Genomic DNA, 22,760 nt, shown 5'->3' on the forward strand with positions numbered 1-22,760 from the left:
AACTTACATTTTACATCGAAGAGCATGATTTTATTTTTTTTATTTCAATTCTAAAATCAGAAATTTTCTCTGAAATAAATTTCTTTCATTTTAAGTTTTATATTTTATTATGTTGCGATTTACTTCGGTTAAAAAAATTGTTATTATTCTCAGAGAATATAGATTTGAGCACCCGCAACTACAAATATAGTTAAACGTTTATTGTTAAATAATTAAAAATATTTAAAATAAATATTACTTTATAATCACTTTTAGTTTAATAAAATAATATTTGCTCATGTTAACTTCAAAAACTTTACACAAAATTTTATTTGTTTAAAAACAAAAATAAATTTTTCTACATCCTTCGTGGAATTCTTGGAACTATGTAGCATTAGAGTCAAGAAGAAACATAATATAATTCTAAGATTTTTTAAAACATCATTTTATTTTCAAAATGATTAAAGGACTATTTAAGTATTTAAAATAAAATAAAATAAAATAAAAACTCACAATAAACATATACACGTGCCAGATCACAACCTGCACATTCACACAAAAACACTATCATCACACGTGTCAGAGATGACTTAATAAACAAAGTTCGAAAAAATGAGCAAAAAAAGGCAATAGATAGCGTTAATGCACTCAAAGACTGGTGGGTGAGTTGATATATCCGAGTATTAAATTCAATTTAATTTGATTGTAGGGTCTCCTCTCCCTCAACAAGACAGCTAGTTTCGTTACTCATTATTCCACAGTTTCCGCACTGCTTTCCTCTATCTTCTTTCTTCTTTCTTCTTTCTTAATTCATTTTTCTCTTTGAAGCTCATTCATGGCTTCTCTGCCCTCCTGTCCTCCTTTGCATTACCACACTTTCCTAGCTTCTTAACCATAGTTGGGTATTTTTTCTCTTTTCTTCTTGTTTTGCAACCTTATTTTTTAAGTGAACGAAAGATTATGAGGGCCGGGGTGTCTCTCAAGCACAGTCCCAGCATGTTACTCCTCGAGCTGTTTATGTTTCTTGCATGTGGGTGATTTTTTCGACTCTTTTCCTTCTATGGGTTTTGTTTTTTTAACTTGATCTGTTAGTTTTAAGAAATTGGCTGCTTGGGTCATTGTTTTGCTTTGCATTTTTTGAACCTGGGGAAATTATTCTTAAGCTTTTTAGTGTTTGAAAGCTTGGATGCTTTGTTATTTATGTTAAAGGTGGTATAATGATATTAGGTTTAGGCCAATTTTATGTCCATTAATATGATTAAAAAAGATAATGAAATGGAATGGGAATGTGTGGTTGTGGTTAAAAGTTTATATTAATTGAACTGTTTGCTACTGATTTATTGTAGTTTTTAGCCTCCTTATGGTGATGAATACTTGCCAATTTGAGTTCTTGTATTTGTTTCCCAAATAATTCTTATAGTTGTTTAGGTTATATATATATCTGTTTAAGCATCTATAATGACTGCTTCTTGGACAAGGATATAAGTTACCTTAGAAAACTATTTGAGGTAGTTTAGCAAAACCAGTGCTTAGAAATGTATGATCTTGATTTTGTATACCTCCAGATTACATCATGAAGGTGTTTGAGATCTCTTGAGTAATTGTGAATGGCGCTTATTGATGTTAGAGTGAGAGAAATAGATAGTGGGGAAAAAGTGGGAACTTTTATAGATTGACATGCTAGGAACAGACATGAGACACGTCTTATCAATGACGTTGTCATTGTGACCGATGCAAAGCAGTAGTTTGAGGTGTAAGCATTAGGTGTCTGCAAATTATGTAAGTGTAGAAATTCTCAAGTTATGAATTTTAGGGTTTTATCATTTTTCTTTCCTTTTATGGTTGCATGTTGTAGACACCTCTTGCCTTTGTGAACTTATGCGCTAAAATTGTCTGTACTAGTGAAAAACCGGAAATTTTACATTTTATTTGTTGATTTATCTTGGTAAAGAGTATGATGTGTTTGTCCTTGCTCTCACTGCAGGCTTCCATGAATGTTTATCCACCCCGACGGATCATCTGAAAAGTTATATGTTAACAGATAGGGGAGCAGATGCTTTTTTACCTGAAATTACTCCGAGTGCATCTCCTCAGCCATTTCTGCCTCTTCTTGCGCCCTCTCCACTGACACCCTTCACGAATAGTACTGTTCCAAAATTATCAGGTATTTTTTTACGTAGTTGGGCACATTGGAATCTGAAGACAGTTGTGATTTAAGTGTCTAATTACATTTTGCACTTGGCCTTTTATAGGAGACTGTATGTTAAATTTCACTGCTGCTGAGAACTTGATGACCATGACCTCAACCGATTGTTTTGCTGCATTTGCTCCATTGTTGGCAAATGTAATATGTTGTCCACAGCTACATGCAACTCTCGTGATACTTGTTGGCCAATTAAGTAAAGAGACTGGTGTGCTTGCCCTAAACAGAACCATCGCCAAGCCTTGCCTCTCAGATATTGAGCAAGTCTTAGAAGGCCAGGGTGCTGATGAAAATCTCAAGCAGGTTTGCTCAGTTATTCCATCAAACCTCACTGAAGCATCTTGCCCGGTAAAAGATGTTGATGAGTTTGAGAACACTGTGAATTCATCTGAGCTTCTTGCTTCATGTGAAAAGATTGACCCTGTGAAAGAATGTTGTGACCAAGTTTGTCAAGGTGCCATATCAGATGCTGCAACAAGACTTGCACTGAAAGCTTCTGATCCTTTGAGCATGGATGGGTCCCACATTTTACCTGAGCACTCGACAAGGGTAAATGATTGTAAAACTGTCGTTCTTCGGTGGTTGGCAAGTAAACTTGACCCTTATCGTGCAAAGGAAGTCCTTAGAGGACTAACAAATTGCAATGTTAACAAAGGTGAGCTTGGAATTTCCCCTTATTAAATGTGATATATACATAGATTAGGATTCACCTCTTGCCATGTGATTGATGCATATAAGAGCATCCCTTTGGATATCGAGCAGCATAGAAGTTATTGTTACATCTTTGACTACATATTTAAGTTATTTTCGTATGTTGTCTTCTGCTTCAGTTTGCCCTCTTGTTTTCCCCAATATGAAGCATGTTGCAAACAGCTGTGGAAATGTAATAAGTAACCCGACAACTTGTTGTGATGCTATGGATAACTATGTGTCTCACTTGCAAAAGCAGACCCTTGTCACCAACTTACAAGCATTGGATTGTGCTACCTCTCTAGGTTTGAAGCTACAGAAATACAATATCACCAAAGATGTTTATAGCCTCTGTCACATAAGCCTAAAGGATTTCTCCCTTCAAGGTTGGTTTTGTTTTTTGTTGTACCTGTACCAAGCAAACCAAAATGATCTTGATGTGACAATTTCGAACTGGTACTAATACTTGATTCTTTTTTTGTCGTCATGATATATTTTGATACCAATTACCAACAACTTGTATGCAACAGTTGGAAGTCAGGGTAAGATGCTTACTCCACTCATTTCTAATGGTTATTTATAACTCTTTATCATGGCTCTTGATTTTTGTTGAAGGCTCTGCTTGAAACACTGCTCATATGGCCTAGATTATTTAACACAATGTATTTTTTCAACTGCTTTTAGCATCTGGATGCCTTCTTCCAAGCTTGCCCTCTGATGCGACGTTTGACAAGTTCTCTGGAATCAGTTTCATTTGCGATCTGAACGATAATATTCCAGCCCCATGGCCAAATCCATCACTTTTACCCACTTCATCATGCAATAAAAGTATGTATTCTCAATGGTAGTCCGTATTATAAACTGATTTCATATTATCATGATACTTCTTCTCTTGTCATCTTTTATTTATTTCATCTGAAATTTTTGCATGCAGCTGTAAGAATCCCTGCACTACCTGCAGCTACAAATGCACAAAGTGGTAAGAAATGGACTGATTTACTCAAATAACTGTAATCACTTTGAGACGAGTAGAATTTGTAGATTTTAATCTTTCCATGCACTTGCAGACTAATCGTTAGTTGCCGGGTCATGTTGGTCGAACATAGGGTTGACAGAATAATTTTTTAATGAAGTTAAAACTCAAACTTATCAAACTTTAATTATGGTAGTTGCCTCTCTCTCGCTGAGTAGACATTCTCTCTTTTGCAGGTCTTTACAATGAAAATGTTGCAATTTATCTTCTCATCGCTTCTTTGTTGGTCGAACATAGGGTTGACAGAATAATTTTTTAATGAAGTTAAAACTCAAACTTATCAAACTTTAATTATGGTAGTTGCCTTTCTCTCGCTGAGTAGACACTCACTCTTTTGCAGGTCTTTACAATGAAAATGTTGCAATTTATCTTCTCATCGCTTCTTCGATGACCATGATGATGCTCTTACAGTTCTAGTTTTCAAGGCCGATTCAATCTTTATCCATAACTGCATGATATAAATCAGACCTCTTTGACCAAGGACAAATGGATGAAATCTTCTCAAGTTTTACAGCGAGACGAGTAAGACCCCTGTTAATGAAAAGTTTACTCAGTGTCGATGCTTAACCAGGTACAGACTCTCATTACTTGACGAATCTTGCATTTTGTCTGTAATAATATTCTGTAAAAAGCAACATGTATCTATACAAGTATTGGATTATACCATATAAATTTTTATTGGAGATTTTATGAGAATTTTACTCCATTGCTTGAGAGCTTGTGTGTTGGATTAGTTCAACAAGCTTTGTTGAAGTTATCGTTGGTGCTTAGAATCATAAGACGTTAGCATGAGCTCATAGTGTATATAATTACTGCATGCATGAAAAGGGAACAAGAATTCGTCATTTGAGGATCACTGTCTGGGGTTGCTTTCAGACAGCATCCGAGGCTAGGCTGCTTTGGTTGTGTCCTCGGATCTGTTGCAGAGACTTATAAATGTTGTTGGGCCATTCATCAATGGTTCACACCTATTTCATATTGAATGTGCAGTTCACTGTCTGCAGGTATGGCTTTCATTTTCACGTATTGTTGTTTTCAATAATAACAAGTGATACTAATGTGATCCTTTTGATCTGAAGAAAGTATATCCAAAAATAATATGGTGTTCGATCAAGTGATAAGAAGTTCGATATTCGATAGATTTTATCGACTCAATTTAATCGAGGTGTCTGGACCGGACATTACCGGGTCTATCCTGCTATTGCATTGAAATACAAATTACAAACCTTTAATATACTAGTCCTAGTCCATGCATTCTTTGAAAAAACACAGTCAAAAAATAAATAATTATGGGGTTTCATTTTTCTGTCTAACAAATTGTCAAATTTTAACAAATGATAAGATTCAAAATGATAAAACCAATAAATATGACAGAAGCTCTTAATTTTAATAAACTTTTCTATATACAACTAGAATTATTTTTTTTAAATATCAACTTTAAAGTTAGAGTGGTTAAATTTTGAATCGTTCCTTTAATCTTGTTTAAGATGATGTAAGCTAAAAGAGTAAAAGCAGGAATGGATCGAAGGTAGTATGGGTTGTCGTCTCTTTGAAAAATTGAAATTAATATATATTTTTTTGTATTTTCGATTGATAACATGTTTTAAATCTTTAGAACATTTTTAACAATTTGATAATAAAAGTTCAAACACCTTTATAATCTTTAGTTCTCGAGTTTAAGACTTTCAGGAATAATAATCATCCTTTAACCATTAAGATAGTTTATTTCATATATAAAAATATAAAATTCGGTGATCTATTTCAGAGCTTAAACTGATAATGTATTATTTATACTAATTAATTATCCTTGTTGGGTAGATCATGGTCATAGGCCAAACCACTATCACCCAATCAATAATTTTCTTTTTCGGTGATCACTTAATTTGTTTAATTTTAAAATTAAGAAGTTTTAAAATAATTATTTTCTCAATCTCATTAGTTTTATTCGATATTGATCAAGCACACAATTTATCAATTTGACCATAGTCAAATCATATAAAATAAATGATTGATATATATGATTTATAAATTAAAATATAATAACAAGAAAAAATATATAAATATTATTATTTGTTGATTTTTAGACAAAAATAATATTACCGAATGTCAAAACACGTGTTAAATATAATCACCACTCTGATACAACAAAATACATGTTAATTAAACAACTTAAAATTATCACATAACATGACTTGATCAAGTTCATTTTTGTTTAACCTAGAATCCCTCAAGCTTCGACTAATGTGTGAACCAATACATGTACTACTTTGTATTTATACTCAAATACAATGTACCAAGTACTGAAGCACCTGTGGCCTAATGGATAAGGCGTCTGACTTCTAATCAGACGATTGTGGGTTCGAGTCCCACCAGGTGTGTATATGATTTTTTTCTTCATGTTCTGAGCTTTCCAATGCACCCATCGGGCTTGAATCTAGACGTTCCATAGACGGTCTTTTCGGCATGCTGATCTTAGTTCGTCATCGATAGTTCTTCCATTCAGTAGGAGTCCATGAAAGGATGAGAGTGTTCATACTAGGCAGTATCGATATCGAACTTTTAGATGAGAAACCAAGTCTACTCCAAGAAGATCACTTGTCTATTGCACAAATAGGCAGTGTTATGTTGATAATAGTTCAGAGGGTTGCTTGATATAGTTTGTTATATACTTAAATCAGTATTAGTATCAACTACAGATTTGTATTCGTAAAGTTTTCCGGTTTTGGCCCATGAAATAACGATGGGTGTATTCGGTTTTATTTTTATTTTTAAAAATTATTTTTACATTAAATTTTTTTTATAATTATTTCTTAAAATATATTGGGGCTAGCTTCATCCATAATCTTCTGAGAAAGCTCGAAATGAATACCTTGGCAAACATTGATATCTTGGCTTGGTGGTGAAGCCTGTTTGTCGAACATGTTGATTGCGATGTGACAAGCCACGGATTCCGGTTCGGATTCGGAAATTTCAGGAGCACCGTTGTTATCAACATCAAGGCTTTTCACATTATCATGAACCGATTCATGTGGCTTCAGATCAGAACTCAGGACTTGGTGTTAAGTAGCTGAGAAACTAGTAGCAATTTTGCAGGCATGGTCTCAGATGTTTACAAATACATCCATCTTAATCCGTGTTTGATTTATCATAGTTTCGTGGATCAATGTTATTAATTGTTGTTGGTAGTTCTTTCCCAGTTTGATGCATTGGTTGCTGCACTTCCGCCTACAGAGGGAATAAGCTCAGCTCACAAGGATTGCTGAAAGTTCAAGGAACAAAATGATATACTCAGTAACCTCTGGTGTACTTTACCCATAAACTTACATGTTGGGATTTCTTTTTTTATTGTCATCTTTGTTGCCTTCATTTGTTGTCCAGGCTGAAAATGATGCTGCAGGCCATGAGCTTCAGAACCAACTGGAGGCTACTAGTACTTTTCTCTTCTGTTTTTTTTACATTTATTTTTGCTCGAAACGATTATGATTGTGTCGGATACCAGTACGAATCCTGTATGGGTATCAAAGTCCTTGAAAGATCGTATCCCTATATCCCTATACTTGTCTTCCATGTTCTTATGAGAATATAACAGATAAGGGAAAAATGATAACTGAAATACTAACAAGTGTAGCAGATGATTAAGATCTAGGCTGCTAGATATGGCTGGGCCGGATTGGACAACGGGACAATAGTTGCTAAGGTTGATCAAATTATGGAATTTGTGATATATATGTAAGGAGAGGATGTTAGCTTCGTGTTGGTTGATCATACATGTTTCTTTTGAGTTTTTAGTTCGTTCTCAACTACTAGTACACATGTTTCAACTTATCTATCTTGGAAGTTAACCTACAAATAACTCCGAAGAAAGAAATTGAGATCAGAAATGAGTCTTAACTATCGGAGTGATGTTTTCATGTTTTTGTTTCCAGAGAAAGAACTGAAACAGATTCAGGAGTTATTCAGTCAAGCAGCAGATAATCGTCTGAACATGAAGAAACTTATAGCTTTAATCCCCTGGTATCGAAAGGTACTTAAGTTTGTATAAAGTATTCCATCCGGGCATTGATTCTGCACTATAATTCAATCAAATTACTATTTTATGTTTGTAAAAAAAACATATTTGCTGTTAGAGTAAGCAATGGTCGGATAAATTATGTTTTATGCCCTAACCCATAACCAGGATGCCCTACATCCCCAGAGTGCATCTCAGGCTTTATATCAATATAGTTAGTACCAAGCACATACCGGTTTCAAAATAAAACGACACTATGCAGCTTTATATACAGAGTGCATCTCTCACAATCCGAACAACCATGCACGTGTCGTGCACCCATTTGATGATTACTGGTTTCGATAACCATGTGTTATCAGTTTAAGCAGTTGGACTGCCTCCCTAGATCTTCTATCTGTGCTCTCTTTTAGGGCAGCAGTACGAGGATTCCTGCTGGATAAGGAACATAACACCAGGTGTGGGTCATAAATGACTTCACATTCCAGATGTTTGTAAGGAAAATAAGCTTTTATACGGTCTAAAAATCTAACCTTTTCTCAATGTTTAATTTCCTTGTAAGGTCTTCAACAAGATTGTGTAGTCTCTTCAAAAGAGCAGGCACCTTGTGTACAGCTTTCACACCTTTTGGATTTGAACATATCTTCTTCAAGATCTCGGAAGCAATAAAGTAACCTTCTTCCTTGTTCCTGGAAATATAAATTATAACCAAATCAGAAACAAAGCAATGTAAAGATCGTCAACTGGGGAATAGAAAACCTGAGCATCTCCCATAAGATTGTCTCTACTGACGGAGGAGTGTCGATCAACACTTGGGCCAAATGCGGATAACGAGCAAGGTTTCTGAGTGTTGAGAGTGCATGCTTTAGAACCTCCTGATCGGGGATGCTTCGACTGGCTGAGCGAACCTGTTTTATTAGAATGCCGATTGCACCTGCAGCCACTAGTTCTTCACAGCATTTCAGAGAATGGGCTGTTGCCATGTCTGCAATTTAAGTGTTGTCATAAGTTGATTCAATCACATTTTCTTCTTTGATCCGACTCTTCATTTTTGAAGTATCTGTGTCCAACACCAGTATAGAACATATCCTCGGATATACTAACAAGTATGAACTTTGTAGAATACAGTATGCTCACTTACCTAAGGTCTCACAGTGATGAAGAATGCCACTGATGCTTTTCATGCTTTCGTAGTTTGAAAGTAACAAGTATGAACTTTGTAGAATACAGTATGCTCACTTACCTAAGGTCTCACAGTGATGAAGAATGCCACTGATGCTTTTCATGCTTCGTAGTTCTGAAAGTGCTGATAACAGCCTGTTAATAATACGTTTGCTATCGTCAACATTCTTAGCAGACTTCTGCATTCTCAAGCGCAAATCCTTTAGCCGTGCCTTTGATTCTTTCCGAGCAACATAACCTTTCCAATGTGACTACCAAATTTCACAAGGAAAAAACTATTAAAATAATACTTCAAAATTGGGAAGATATGCAAGTGAACATTCAATGCAATATTAAGAACATTAGCGAAAGGAAGAGGGTTGATCCATCCAGCAATTTAAACCAAATACAGCATAGTTTCAATTATAAATCAAGCTGATATATGACAAGAAATCCAGAGGTTATCTGAAATTTCGAAAGACATATCAGTTTGACCATCAGATCAAGGCAACTTAGGAAATATAAGGAAACACTATAACATACAGTTATGGAAGAACAACTTACTTGGATCATAACAATAAGATACTTATATCTCCAAGCTTTTCTCCTCGCTATCCATCCACGCACATAAGATTGAATGATGATAGCTGATCTGTTGGCATTTTCACATTGTTGAGAAGCCCTCAAACATTTTCGCCGCCGGAAATTACTTTGGATTTTTATTTATTGCTTGCTTCTTCTTCATAAAACTTCTTCTCAACTGCCAAGCACGGAACCGACTCTGGATTTCGGTTGCAGCTAATGTCTGATTTTGAAGAGATCTACAGGCAAATTCCTTCCTAGCAATCTGAAAGGCCCTATAGCATTTCAGTCGTCGGAAATTACTTTGGATTTTTATTATTGCTTGCTTCTTCATAAAACTTCTTCTCAACTGCCAAGCACGGAACTGACTCTGAATTTTGGTTGCAGCTAATGTCTGAGTTTGAAGAGATCTACAAGCAAATTCTTTCCTAGCAATCTGAAAGGCCTTATAGCATTTCAGTCGTCGAATATTACTTTGAATTTTTATTATTGCTTGTTTCTTCTTTGTATAACTTCTTCTTAACAGCCAAGCACGGAACTGAGTCTGAATTCTGGTAGCAGCTAATGTCTGATTTTGAAGGGATTTACGGACAAATTCCTTCCTAGAAATCTGAAAGACCCTCCAACATTTCAGTTGTCGGAAATTACTTTGAATTTTTGTTATTGCTTGCTTCTGCTTCATAAACCTCCTCCTTAACCTCCAACCCCGAAAACAGCTCTGAATTTTAGTTGCAGAAAAAGTTTGTTTGGATTGAGATCTGTGAAGAAAACTCTTCCTTGCAATCTGAATCTTGGTTGCAGCTTCTATATCACCATCATGTAGACCCTTCATTCGGCACTTAAGAGATGCATTCTCATTATGAGCATGGCTAAGAATGTTGTGTGACTTCACCATCCAACCACGAACATATTTCTGAATTACAATGGCAGCTTTGACGAGGTTTTGATGGGATACATTCCGTTTTTGAGTGATATAAATCCTTGCAGATTGCTGTATGAGCAACACTGATCTTCTTAATTTAACAAAACTGTGCCTCTCAGCAACAAACCTTACAACTCTCCCGAGTTCTGGCAAAGCAAAGATAAAAAATTGCAGTGAGAAATCGGAAATGAAGAAAGCATATAACCAAAATGCCTACAAGAGCAAATACCAGATGGAAATTCCTCAATACTGGCAAAATTGAAATTGTTGAGCTCTGAATTTTTCTTTACAGTCAACCACGCACGCATAACAATTTGGACTAAACAGATTGCTTTCATCATCTTCAGAAAATTGTGACGCTCTATCAAACGCCTATAATGAGACTGTATGGTTATTGCAGCATTTTCTGAAGCATTACGCAGGAATGGCAAGGTTAGAAGAAGAATATTACTTACTGATTCTATTCATGATGAATGCAATGAAAGGTCGAAGAGTCAAATATAACAAATTAAGTTTGAGCAAGCCAAAAAATCAAGAGAACCTTAGAGAAATGCATAATTTATCAAGTATAGTTTCAGAATCCAGTAATTTGAATTCGCTGCGAACAGATTTCCCATGAGAACTTGCAATAACAAGAATGTGGCAACAATCAACGAATACCAAAATTAAATATAGCCAATTAAGAAAAATCAACTAAATAATACTGAAATTTTTTTAAATCAATTGATATTTAACTCCTACTCATGTTGAAAATAAGCAACACTAACCTCTTAAAATGACAGAGCTTGTGCTCTGAGCCGGAAAACAATTCGAAGCAGAAGCAGCAGGTCTTACAGAACTCTTGTAGTTTTGTTCTGTCATATCTCGCCACCAAGCGTGAATGGCCTTGAACTTTTTAGCAGCATCTGCATGAATGAAATGCAAGAGTAAGTAAATAAAGACTAGATTTTAGTGCACAATTCTGAAGGCTTGAACATTTACTGTACTGGCAAATGCAAAAACTTCACATGACAATTTCCTTAAACTAATCGCATTGAAAAAAGTAAATAAGCATACAAATATATGTATATACACACACACTGATGCAAATGCACACCACACAAACAGTGTATATGAAAAATAAAAAATGTTGTGTACATTACTAACATTAAAAGCAAAAAAGTATCAAACAAAATAATACTCTGAATTGACAAGAAAAACATAGCATGAAATTACAAAGTGTATGGCACAGTAGAGGAAGTTTGACAGATCACATAGAAAAGGCAATAACACCAGTTTTCTGGACATTTCTCGGATTAATTAACATCTATTTCTTAGGGAAAAAACCCATAACAAAGACAATAGAATCCATGAAGTGCACCAACTATAATAAATTCATAGCTAAAGCACATTTCTTCTGTATGAACAAACTGCAGCCAACTCTAGCTTATTTTCCAGTTCCCCCCCCCCCCCAAGAAGCTAGGTTCAATAAGAATGATTCATACACACTCACAGTTTCACGCTTTTTTGTAGGATGTGATTGTGTTTGGTCTTTGATTTGCACAATCCAACCATATTTAGCTGCATATACAATCAAAATAGATCTATTTGACAAGCATACCTTCAGTGATATCTATGTCTCTTTCCTTTTGCACAACAGCTTGAGAACTTGCTGACTGTCTTCGAGTCAATGAATGCCTCCTCTCTAGGTTTGGACAATTGCAACCCAATAGTTTATGGAAATTCAACTGATCCTGGCAAAAGATAGAAGAGTTCTTGAACCGTTTGCAACTATGACAAAATCAAATTGTTTATAAAATGACTTCCGGAATCAAGCATTACCATATTTTTCTTGACAACAAGATGGGACAACAGGAAAACGAGCAAAATTACCACACTCTGATCACTGACTGCACCATTATGCTCAAGTAAGTCACTTATTTGCAGAACCTGTACAACACAGCAGGCAAAAAGTAAGCTGTATAATAAAATTGTATTTTGAAGAATAAATATGTGCTAAAAGAGTAAACTTCATTGTCTAATTAATAACAGCACAACCACCATTTAAATCACCATTTATCATTTAACACTGTTTTGCCTCCCAAAAAATCAGCTTTTAAAACATTAGCAGCGTCTCCCAAAATCTCACCTTACCTCTGTTATAATTTTTTAACTAATCACAAATGTAAAGTAAATAGTATATAATCAACTAATAAGCATTAAACTGAACATTACCTCAGGGAAATTTCCCAATAGTGCTATCAGTTTCTGTGAAAACATAAAATTGTGAACTGCATCTGTGTAATCTGTGGCAGACATGATTGACTCTTCTCCTCTTGGGTCATGAGAATCCTGTTAAGACATAACAATAAGATGATAATACATATCACTGTAGAAAAGAATGAAAGCATAGGGCCAGAGAATCTGTAGCACCTTGTTATAACAAGAACAGGACAATTCTCTGCGGAAGTAATAATCAAGCAAGCACCATATGGCTTTTCCATTAACCAGTGAAGAAAAGCTGTCAACCTTAAGATCATACTTTTCACAAATTGCCTGCAAACATTAATCTATATTGTTATTAACGCAATGAATTGAACGAAGATGCAATTTGAATGAGTAAACATGCAAAAATGAAAATTCCCTAATCACAACTATTGATTAACTAGTATATCAGACAAAAAAAGATACATATAAGAGGTGGAGAAGAAGAAAAAACAATGTTGCTATGAAATAACAGAATACCTGGATCCAGTTTAAAATCATTCCCATAAGAGTGGAACTGATTACATTCAAGTTTTCCTGTAGTGAGCATAGAAAAATGAAACTGAGATTATGAACATTAGGAAACCTTAATATACAAAAGAAACAAAATTTGAAAAAAGGAACTTAGCCTAGCATTTCTATTACTTAAGCATAAAGCTAGTTGCTATACTTCCTACATGCACTTATTTTTTCTGTAATGAATAGGAAAACTAAGTCAATTATCCACCTTTTCCTGTTCCTCACCTCCCTCACTTGTCACCCCTCATTTTTCACAAGAACTCAATGTAAGTCTGAAGCATACCATATTAAGGCCACCTATTTTGGATATTTCATCAGCAATAGTTGTTTTATCAATCAGAAGAGGCAGCTGCAAGTTCAATGAAAACAGAAGTGAGAGATAAAGGATTAACATTTGCAAATTTTCTGAAAACCATTAACTTTTATAAATTTAAAACAAAGATAAAATTAGCATACCTGTAAGTGAACAAATATATTCCACAGCAAGGATAGAGTGAGTTCCTTATCTCCACCAGCAACATCATCTCCTGTAATCTTCAATCCATCTTCATCACATAGCATGACACCAGCCTGTTCCAAATATTGCAGGGCAACACCACAATTGGCCAAATTCTTTTTTTGCATGTCTGAAGGAACTACTAGTTTCTGCTCATGCAATGAGCAGCTACGTTAAATTACATTCCATGCGTTGCTAAAAGATAACTAATTGATTCTGACGTTTTAATTTTATGGGAATCCATATAAATACCAACCATGAGGATAGAGGGTTCATGTCGCAAAAGTTGAATTACTCTACAGAGCCGCACCCCATCTTGAAAATCCAAGAATAAATCTGATACTTGGTAGTCAAACTCAGCAAGGGCAGACTGCATCAAGGTAAAAATTTGGATGTTAAGAAGGAAGAAGAAAAGGAACTGAACTTATTATTCCATATTTCCATTCCAAGATGATATATAGAGTTAATGTATAGTCATCAGCATAAAATGACCCAAAATTAAGTTGCGAGATTCTAGATTAGTATTAAACCATACAGAGTATGCATATGCACCCACAAGCACATTACATATGGATTAAATGTAAACCACATACCTGCTGATGAGAAACTTTGTACCCTATGACCACCAGATGTGCGAGAAGACTACCTTCGCCATGCATAACATCCGATGATAAAAAATCTAGTTTTATATCATAAATGAAGACAAAGTTATCCCCCAAAAATAGCACATATAGCTTTAAACTAAGCAACAAAAAAATTCAAGCAAGGAGCTATGCAATTACCATTAAGAACTTGACGACTTGATTTTATACCAGATGAAACTGTGAATAGAAGAGGTGAACCTCCATCCACTCCATCAATACCGTACTTAAGAGGAAGACTGGTCTGAGATTTAGCTCGATCTAGGATAAGTACAAGCAACAAAATCCTCTTCAATATAACATTCCCCAAATTTTCATAGTATCCCGGTCTGTACAAGCCTTCAACCTTCTTGTTATAAGCATAAGCCTTGGCAAGTCCAGGGTGCGATAGAAACTGCTTTTCTATAACCATCTTAAAAAATGAAATATCTTGCACAGAACTATCATCTCCATCAGATGATAACAGGGAATCACCTCCAAAAATAATATACAACCCGATTCGGAGCCAACTTGAGTTGTAAGACATAAGAATTTTACATGCATTTTCCTTCATTCCAACGTAACTATAGGACAATGTGCCTTCATTTTTAACCTTCCTTCATCTATATTCTGAAATTTAAGTAAGAACAACACTAAGACTCCAATGCTATCACTAACTAATTAAAAACATATCTTTAATATGAGAAACTAACACTAATCTAAAACTACCATTCCCACAAAGAAAAGCGCAGAGAAAACGAAAAGGATAACAGTTAGAGAAGCGAAACCTTAACAACTTGAGTCATGGTATTGAAAATCTCCTCGCAACTCCCCAAACTCAAATAAATCTGCATCCGCTGCTTAAAATCATCGAAACTACAAACTTCCTTCAACGAAGACCTCAAAATGGAATAATTCGAGCTTGAAATATTGACCGCTACGTTCTCCTCCGCTTCATTCCCTCTCCACCACAACTCTCTCATCCGTTTCGGGCTTCTCCAGGCACTATCCACTCGAACAGTATTCCTATCATCACGGCCATTGATGGACAATCACATCCGCAAGACTTAGGGTTCTGGAAGAGGAAATTCAACCAAACGGTAAGAGATTTGGACAATGACTTGAGCGACTGTTCTTTCTTGAGCTGCTCTTTCCTAGCCGACTGAGATTGCTGGAGCTCGAAGGCTTTGAACTTGGCGGCGGCAGCGGAGGCTTTGGATCTGGAGCGGGAACAGGAAGGGGCAAAGGAAGGTCGAGCGGTGACGAAATGACGAAGAAGTCCTCGGGGTTTGTTTGGAAGCGGTGAAGTACTGAGGACAAGGTGAATGGAAAACGGGGGGCTTCGAAGGGCGTTTTGGGGTTTTGAAATTGGAGATGTCTTTGAAAAGTAAAGACGAAGAAGAGAACGACGACGAAAAAGGATCTTCCTCCATTTTTTGGGCTTAAATTTGATCGACGTATTCGATTTTCAGCGATTAACTGGGAGATTTTGCAGCGAACAAATGGTTTATTGAGTTGAGTGAGTGAGTGAGAGCGGTTAAGAAGAGGAGCAAAAGTGAGGTTTTCTTAATTTGAATTTGAAAAATCGAAGAGCCAACCAGTGGCGCTTGTAACGTTAAGATGAAGCCGGGTCCTCAGACACGTGTGGAAGCTGCCTAGAAGTTTCCACACGTGTTGTTTTGTGATAAAGCTTAGTAACCGTTGCATTTCAAAAACATTTTTAGAATCAAAAGTTAAATAGATGATTGTTGAAAGAATAAAGAAGTTTGAAGAACACTTTTGATTGTTTATAAAATTCTGATGACTTTCGATGGTGATCTTATTGGTATCAGATGAAAATCTTTTTAATGAATGTGTAATAATCGATAATGGTGAATACATAAACAAAATATGGTGGATACAATCAAATATAAAATATGGTGATCTTACACGTTTGCAATGTATTAGAACGATTTAAATAATAAGATTTTTTAACGACTAAAAAGGGGTTTTGAAGACGATTATACTCCTGAATATAAAATTTTATGTTTGTCCCTGTCTCTAATGGAAGCATCTTCATGTTTGATCCGAAACTCGGCATGATGCAAATCATCCACATTGAAAACTAGGAAAAAAATCTTGAAACGGAGCTTAAACATCAATAACAAAATTTTACAAGACGGTGCCGGCCATTTACAAGCAACCGATAAGGCTCCTTGGGCTCATGAACTACTCCTTTCTTTCCATCTACGGCTCTATATATGCTAACACATCGGCTGCTTCCGGAACTGAAGGAACTCGTCACTTGTCTTAGTGTTGCGTTAAGAATTCGACCAAGGCTTTTTTGACATCATCACCAGTCTCTTTCTCGTGTGTTGGGCTCCGTATGCAATGGTAGAACTTACTGTTCTTGCAACCACTATCCAACTGTTGACGTGTCGTGAAATCTAAGCTTTTGTGACTTGTGATTTATCTATGACCTAATAAGCAAAGGGTCAGTTAGTTTACCTCAAGTATGTGATGCATGATTTAGTTTCTGGCGTTCTGAACTCGGGTTGTAGGAGAGCTGAGGCAACTAAAATCAGCTGGAAAACTGTGTTAACCTGCAAAAATTTGAAGTTCTTTCAAATATGGAATGGAAGCATTAACTGTTTCCACAAATCGAGTTCAGGGTTTTCCGCATTCCGTAGATGGCTTTTGTGATTGTCCATGCCTTGCCATTATATTTTACTCCTTGTTCTCGGTGTCATTATAGTGTTAAAATGATAAAGAATTGCAGAATACATTGCTAACTCCATATTGCACCCAATCGTGGAAAGAAACGATGATACTTACTTTGCTTATAAAGAGAGGCCCAACCTTCTGCAGTCTAGTCCCATCGAGATTGATGAAATCTAGCCAACTTTTCCACTGAATCGAAGAGAAACCAACAATGAAACCCCAGATTTACATCAACGATTACTAAAGTTAGCCAAGCAAGTACAGAATCGGAGCAAAAACATGAGCTAATAAATTTCAAGTTAAGCACTTCACCTGCCAACCCAAGCTACTAGCTCTTTTGTACATCGCGCCACCAATAAGGGCAGCATCTCGCAACACAACAAGCCCGACAAGTCCAGCTTTAAAGCACAGAAACTAATAAGATATGCATCGCCGGACATTTGTGGATAATATAGCACCTCTATGTGTGTAAAATTTAAATATCAAATAACATACACGGATAACCACAGCTCTAAACATCCATAATTTCATGTACTAAAGGTAGGTGAAACAGAAATCAAGATGAAGGATTTCAAGGCAATTACTTGAAAGAAACTGCTGATATAATCCATAACTATTGGCACCAGTATGATGAATCCAAATTATCCTTGTTACAAAGAAGCGGAAAGCTACGAGAAACTAGTACAAATCTTAAACATTTGGTCCGACTACAAAACATTTCAGCATTAAACAGAGGAAAGGTCATGTATTTGCAATCAGAGATGGTTAATCCCACAAATGTAAGACCATACATTTCGTTTACAATCATCCTACAATTAACTCACTGTGTCAAAAACTGCAAAAATCAATTTAAAAACAAGTTTGATATTAAAACTTACCATCAAAGCAAAGGACCAGAAACCAATCTACTCACTGAAATTAAATTCGGCAAATTCACAAAACTCTCAACCACAGCTTCCCTTTCCTTAGTGCTTCGCTTCTCGGTTTCCACCCGATCAAACAAGCTCGGGTCCGATAAGACCGACCCAAATCGTAGCTTGACTGGAAATTTAGCTCCGCCGCCTCTGATCAAGTTAAGATTCAACGCTTGGACTTTTCGTAAAACTGTTATGTTCCCCCAAAACGGATTGGCCGATTGAGAGAGCTTCCATGGAGGGGAAGAGAGGAAAAGAGGGCCATTGAAGGGAGCGATCCATTTAGAAAGCGATGGAGAAAACGGCGAGACTCGGGTGTGAAAGAGAGGAGATGATAGAGGTGGAATTACATAAGCAGCGGTACTTGAATTCGCAGATGCTGCGGTCAAAAAGGTTCGGGCTTTGTTAGGGTTTTTGATGGTTAGGGTTTACAGAGATCTGTAAATCCCCATTGATAAAACATTGGTTTTTTGAATGATACGACGAGACCAGAAAACTTTCAATTTTCCTGGGTGTTTTTTTTTGCAAGGGTTTAACAACTATTTTTAGAATAGGTCAAATCTCACGAAAAGTCCTTTTACTATTCATTCTTTTGGATTTAGTTCCTTTATTATATAATTTGATATTTTTAATCATCTACTATTTTTTAATAGTATAAGCTAATTATAAGGCAATATCTATTCAAAAATTTCTTAACATATTGATAAGTCACATGCACCCAACAAACGCAATTACTCAAACTCATAACCTCTAAGAATTACAAAATTTTCTTTTACCACTACGTCTATTTGATGGGATTAATCCTCCACCTTTTTGAAATATATATTTTGTGTTGAAATCAACTTTCTTTATACTAATTTCATTAAAGGGTAAATTACAGAAATGGTTTTTTGAAAATAAAATGTTACTTTATTAAGTTCTCTGATTATTAAAAGTTATAAGATAATTAATCAATTATAGGACATTGTTTTGTTGAGTCTTTGACTATTAAAAATTATAAAATGGTCATCCAACTGTTCATTGTTCCAAATTCATCATTTTTCGTTAAAAAATTAACAGTCATCTGGCTTAAACGATAATATATTGACTGGAATATAATAAAATATGGTCTAAGAACCATTTGAGCTATATTTTGTGAATCAACTCTTTGTTTACATTATATCGTTGAGTCAGTACTTGAAAGTAATGACAATGTTAATAGACATCATTAAAATATAATTTTATCACATCTTAATTAGCATGTTAACGTCTAGCTCATACTGCTGTCAATTTTTTAATGGAAAATGATGAGTTTGGAACATATGAATAGTCAGTTTATCATTTTGTAACTTATAATAATCAGTGACTCAACAAAATAATGTCATATAGTAAGGGGATCATTTTATTAATTTTAATAATTGAAATACTAAACAAAACAACGTACTATAATCAAGATAGCTTTTGTATACTTTATCTCATTAAAAATAATTTCACACGTCTTTTTTTTAATATGTATAAACTTAAAATGTTAACATGACGAATAAATTATGTCAAATTATAATGGTAGGAAATGGGATTTTAAAAAAATAGAGACTTTAATTATAAAATTTAAAAAAATTAAGAGGATGAGAGCTTTAATCTTAAACTCTCCGATTTTGGACTTGCAAAGTTGGGGCCAACTGAAGGGAGGCCAACTGAAGGGAAGGAACATTTGTCAACAAGGGTGATGGGAACCTATGGTTATTGTGCTCCGGAGTACGCGATGACGGGGAAGCTGATGATGAAATCCGATGTCTATACCTTCGGTGTAGTGCTTCTGGAGCTAATCTCGGGGAGGAGAGTTATCGATCTCGAAAGTCCGACCAAAGAACAGAACCTTGTTGCTTGGGTTTGTTATGTTCTTAGAACAATTGTGCATTTGCATGCTTTTAGATTCTTAAGCTTTTGAGTCTATGTTTATTCCATGTCTTGCAGGCAGAGCCATTATTTAAAGACAGACCAAAGTTCACATAATTGGCGGATCCCCTAAAGCAATGTACCTTCGGGAGGAATTGCCGAGAGCTGGACATTGATCGCGGATGTCGTTAATGCCTTCGAGTTTCTAGCCAGGCTGAAAGGCAACATTGATCACAGATGTCGTAATTGCCATCGAGTTTCCCCAGCCAGGCCGAAAGGCAACATTGATCGAGGATGTCGTAACTGCCATCGTGTTTCTAGTCAGGCCAAAAGGCAACGAAAACATCAGCGCGGAAGTACAAATAAGTAGTCGCTTACCAGGTAAATCATTGAAAGAAGCATGTATCGAATTGCCGGACTACACCAGCTAAATCCGGAGATAGAATCATCAAATCTACAGCTCATCGACATGAACTGCATTCCTTTAGACACCGTTCGCTGTCGGATCTGCTGCTGAAAGTACACTTCCCTTGTTCGCCAGAATCCGGGATTAGCAACTCCGAAAAAACGAACCATGGATTGTGATTTTGGTAAAAGATTTATTTATTTAATAAAACATCAAGAGACAATCACAAGAAACATAAAAAAACATGTTATGAACAACAGGTTTGCTCGTAAACCACTATTTTTCTTCTCTTCCAACAAGATGGTGACTTATTAAATGTGAAAGTACTTGTGGACATCATTTTTAAGGATCCTATACCGATTCATGTGTTCCGCAACTTCGATCGCGGAACACATGCTCGGTAAGAACCCGCCGTTGTTGTTGCCTGCTTGTCGTTTCTTCCTTTTCCAGCTGGTGATCGAGAACCAAAAACCGGGCCTTGGATGACCATTTCTGCAATCCATTTCAACTTGTACATGGGATTTCCTTGATCGACCACCAACATCACCACCACTACCTTTTGCTTCTAACTCGAACTTGGTGAAGTATTCGATTTCCTTGTTGAGCAGCGATCCTACGGTTCCCCTTGTGCCTATTGCAATAGGAGCAGCAGCCATGTTTTTCTCTGGGGAGAAAGTGGCGTGTTTGAAGCTGGATTTATACTGCATTTTGATCCTTTTAAAAAAAAATAAGTTGGTATTGGAGAGTTTTAGGTGAAGACATGGTGCCCCCCCCCCCCCGGTTTTGTTGATGGGAATTGAGATTACTTTTATTTTAGAGCATCTCTCTGACCTCAATAAAGTTTATTTTATTTCTTAAAAAATTGTAATGACTTTATTAAAGTGGTCAGCATATATAGATATTAATTTATTTTAATTAATTATTTATGTTTAATATAATGATCGATTAATTCAAATTTAACGTTGTAAAAGTTTATTGAGAGCAACTATCTTAACTTAATATACTCTATTTATAAGTGAAATTTAAATGTATTATTTTATTTAAAAGTTTTAATATACTACTATCTTATTAGATTAAATGATTATTGATATTATTTATCTCGAATGTATTAAGCATGCGCGATAGAGACCTTCAAATTCCAATACATACGATGACAAAAGCAGAATGTCACAACCTTCTACTCTCTAGTAACTCCATAATGTTCATGTAACATGCTTGTTTCCTTATAATCTTTTTCCATGTCCAATGTTTATTTTTTTTAAAATTATGATTCAAAATTTATTTTAATTTAATAAAAAATATTATATAATTTATTTAGTGAAGAATTAAATTAAGAAAAATTGAAAATTGTGATGAATACGAAGGTTTTCAAATTTTATGTCCGTACAACTATAAGTTTATACCTAGAATTTTTAAGTTTAGAAAATTTTTTATGTATTGTGGTGCGTTTAAAGTTTATTGTGTGTCTTTTATATTTTTTTTCTTATATTTTATCAATATAATAATTTTTTCTTCTCTGTTCGTAATTTTTTTAAATTTCTTTACATAATATTTATAAAAAAATATATATCTTTATTTATGGATTATTAGTTATTATCTATAATAATTATTTATAGAAAAAGAACTAAAAGGAGAGAGGAAAGGCTTGTTGTGTTGATTAGGGGTGTTGGTGCCGATGATTTCTATCCTCTGCTTTTGCTTTTTCATGAATTGTTCATTCTCTTGTTTTGTTTTGAGAGTGAAAGGTGCAATGGATTGGATAAAAAAACAAACAACTAAACTTTTTCAAACGCATTGTGTGGCTTGATTGTGAACAGGATCTAAATGAGACGATATATTGAGATAGATTCAGTTAAAATTCGATTAATTTTTTAATTGGATAGACTTGAATTCGAATTTGAATTAGACTCGAATTCTTAACAAGCCGAAACGAACTATTTGATATTCGACTCAAAAAACTCACAGGCAACTCAGAGAAATTATTTTTTTAGATTTTAAATTTAAATTATTAATAATATTAACATTGATACATATTGTTGTTGTTTTTATAAAAAAAAATAATATAATGCTTTTATGTACTTAAGATTAATGTTTAAACTCGAGTTTGAGCTTCAATCAAGCTAAGTATGAGAATATTTCAAGTTTAAGTTTTTTCGAGCTTGAATCAAGCTTCAATTTTTTATTTTCGAGTCGAGCTTTAAAATTTTAAGCTCATGAATTTTCGAGTCGAGTCAAGCTCATCAATACTCAAGCTCAACTCAACTCGTTTACGGCCCTTTGTGCATATAAATTCTCCATTTCATTTGATAAATTTATTATATTTAAATTTTAAAAATAATATATATGATTTACTTAATTTTATATAAGTATAAATAAAATTTGCTCCATCTATATAGTGACGGACACAAAA

General features: G+C 35.1%; 2 protein-coding genes, 1 non-coding gene and 1 pseudogene across 3 annotated transcripts; 2 read left to right on the top strand and 2 right to left on the bottom strand.

Moving 5' to 3' along the window:
- Window positions 1-701: 701 nt before the first annotated feature.
- Window positions 702-4,571, top strand: LOC120147232 (uncharacterized GPI-anchored protein At1g61900-like). The gene is made up of 8 exons (XM_039160669.1): window positions 702-1,009; window positions 1,964-2,143; window positions 2,232-2,837; window positions 3,013-3,258; window positions 3,403-3,414; window positions 3,557-3,700; window positions 3,807-3,851; window positions 4,246-4,571. The coding sequence occupies exons 1-8, from the start codon at window positions 940-942 to the stop codon at window positions 4,320-4,322; spliced, it is 1,380 nt and encodes a 459-aa protein (XP_039016600.1). The 5' UTR covers window positions 702-939; the 3' UTR covers window positions 4,323-4,571.
- A 1,639-nt stretch (window positions 4,572-6,210) lies between these two features.
- On the top strand, window positions 6,211-6,283 carry TRNAR-UCU. Its single transcript has one exon. It is a non-coding gene; the product is annotated as a tRNA-Arg (tRNA).
- A 1,893-nt stretch (window positions 6,284-8,176) lies between these two features.
- LOC120147234 (abnormal spindle-like microcephaly-associated protein homolog) lies at window positions 8,177-15,985 on the bottom strand. The gene is given in 22 exon segments (XM_039160672.1): window positions 8,177-8,346; window positions 8,445-8,600; window positions 8,671-8,896; window positions 9,155-9,344; window positions 9,637-9,792; window positions 9,794-10,722; window positions 10,806-10,982; window positions 11,344-11,481; window positions 12,177-12,309; window positions 12,398-12,505; window positions 12,791-12,907; window positions 12,989-13,111; window positions 13,301-13,357; window positions 13,623-13,688; window positions 13,796-13,984; window positions 14,092-14,205; window positions 14,429-14,514; window positions 14,618-15,034; window positions 15,037-15,085; window positions 15,244-15,506; window positions 15,509-15,710; window positions 15,712-15,985. Coding segments are annotated over 22 exon segments (4,176 nt in total). The 5' UTR covers window positions 15,889-15,985; the 3' UTR covers window positions 8,177-8,243.
- Window positions 15,986-16,485: 500 nt separating this feature from the next.
- On the bottom strand, window positions 16,486-18,521 carry LOC120147108 (annotated as a pseudogene).
- Window positions 18,522-22,760: the final 4,239 nt, after the last annotated feature.

This window comes from Hibiscus syriacus, unplaced genomic scaffold (assembly GCF_006381635.1).
Source record: "Hibiscus syriacus cultivar Baekdansim isolate YM2019G1 unplaced genomic scaffold, ASM638163v2 tig00110933_pilon, whole genome shotgun sequence".
Classification (NCBI taxonomy): domain Eukaryota; kingdom Viridiplantae; phylum Streptophyta; class Magnoliopsida; order Malvales; family Malvaceae; genus Hibiscus; species Hibiscus syriacus.

What these genes read in the sequence shown, in the direction of transcription:
- LOC120147232 (XM_039160669.1), top strand. Translation starts at nt 940, where the DNA reads ATGAGGGCCGGGGTGTCTCTCAAGCACAGTCCCAGCATGTTACTCCTC. An exon ending in TACTGTTCCAAAATTATCAG is followed by an intron (nt 2,144 to 2,231) that starts GTATTTTTTTAC and finishes GGCCTTTTATAG; the next exon opens with GAGACTGTATGTTAAATTTC. An exon ending in AGCTACAAATGCACAAAGTG is followed by an intron (nt 3,852 to 4,245) that starts GTAAGAAATGGA and finishes ACTCTTTTGCAG; the next exon opens with GTCTTTACAATGAAAATGTT.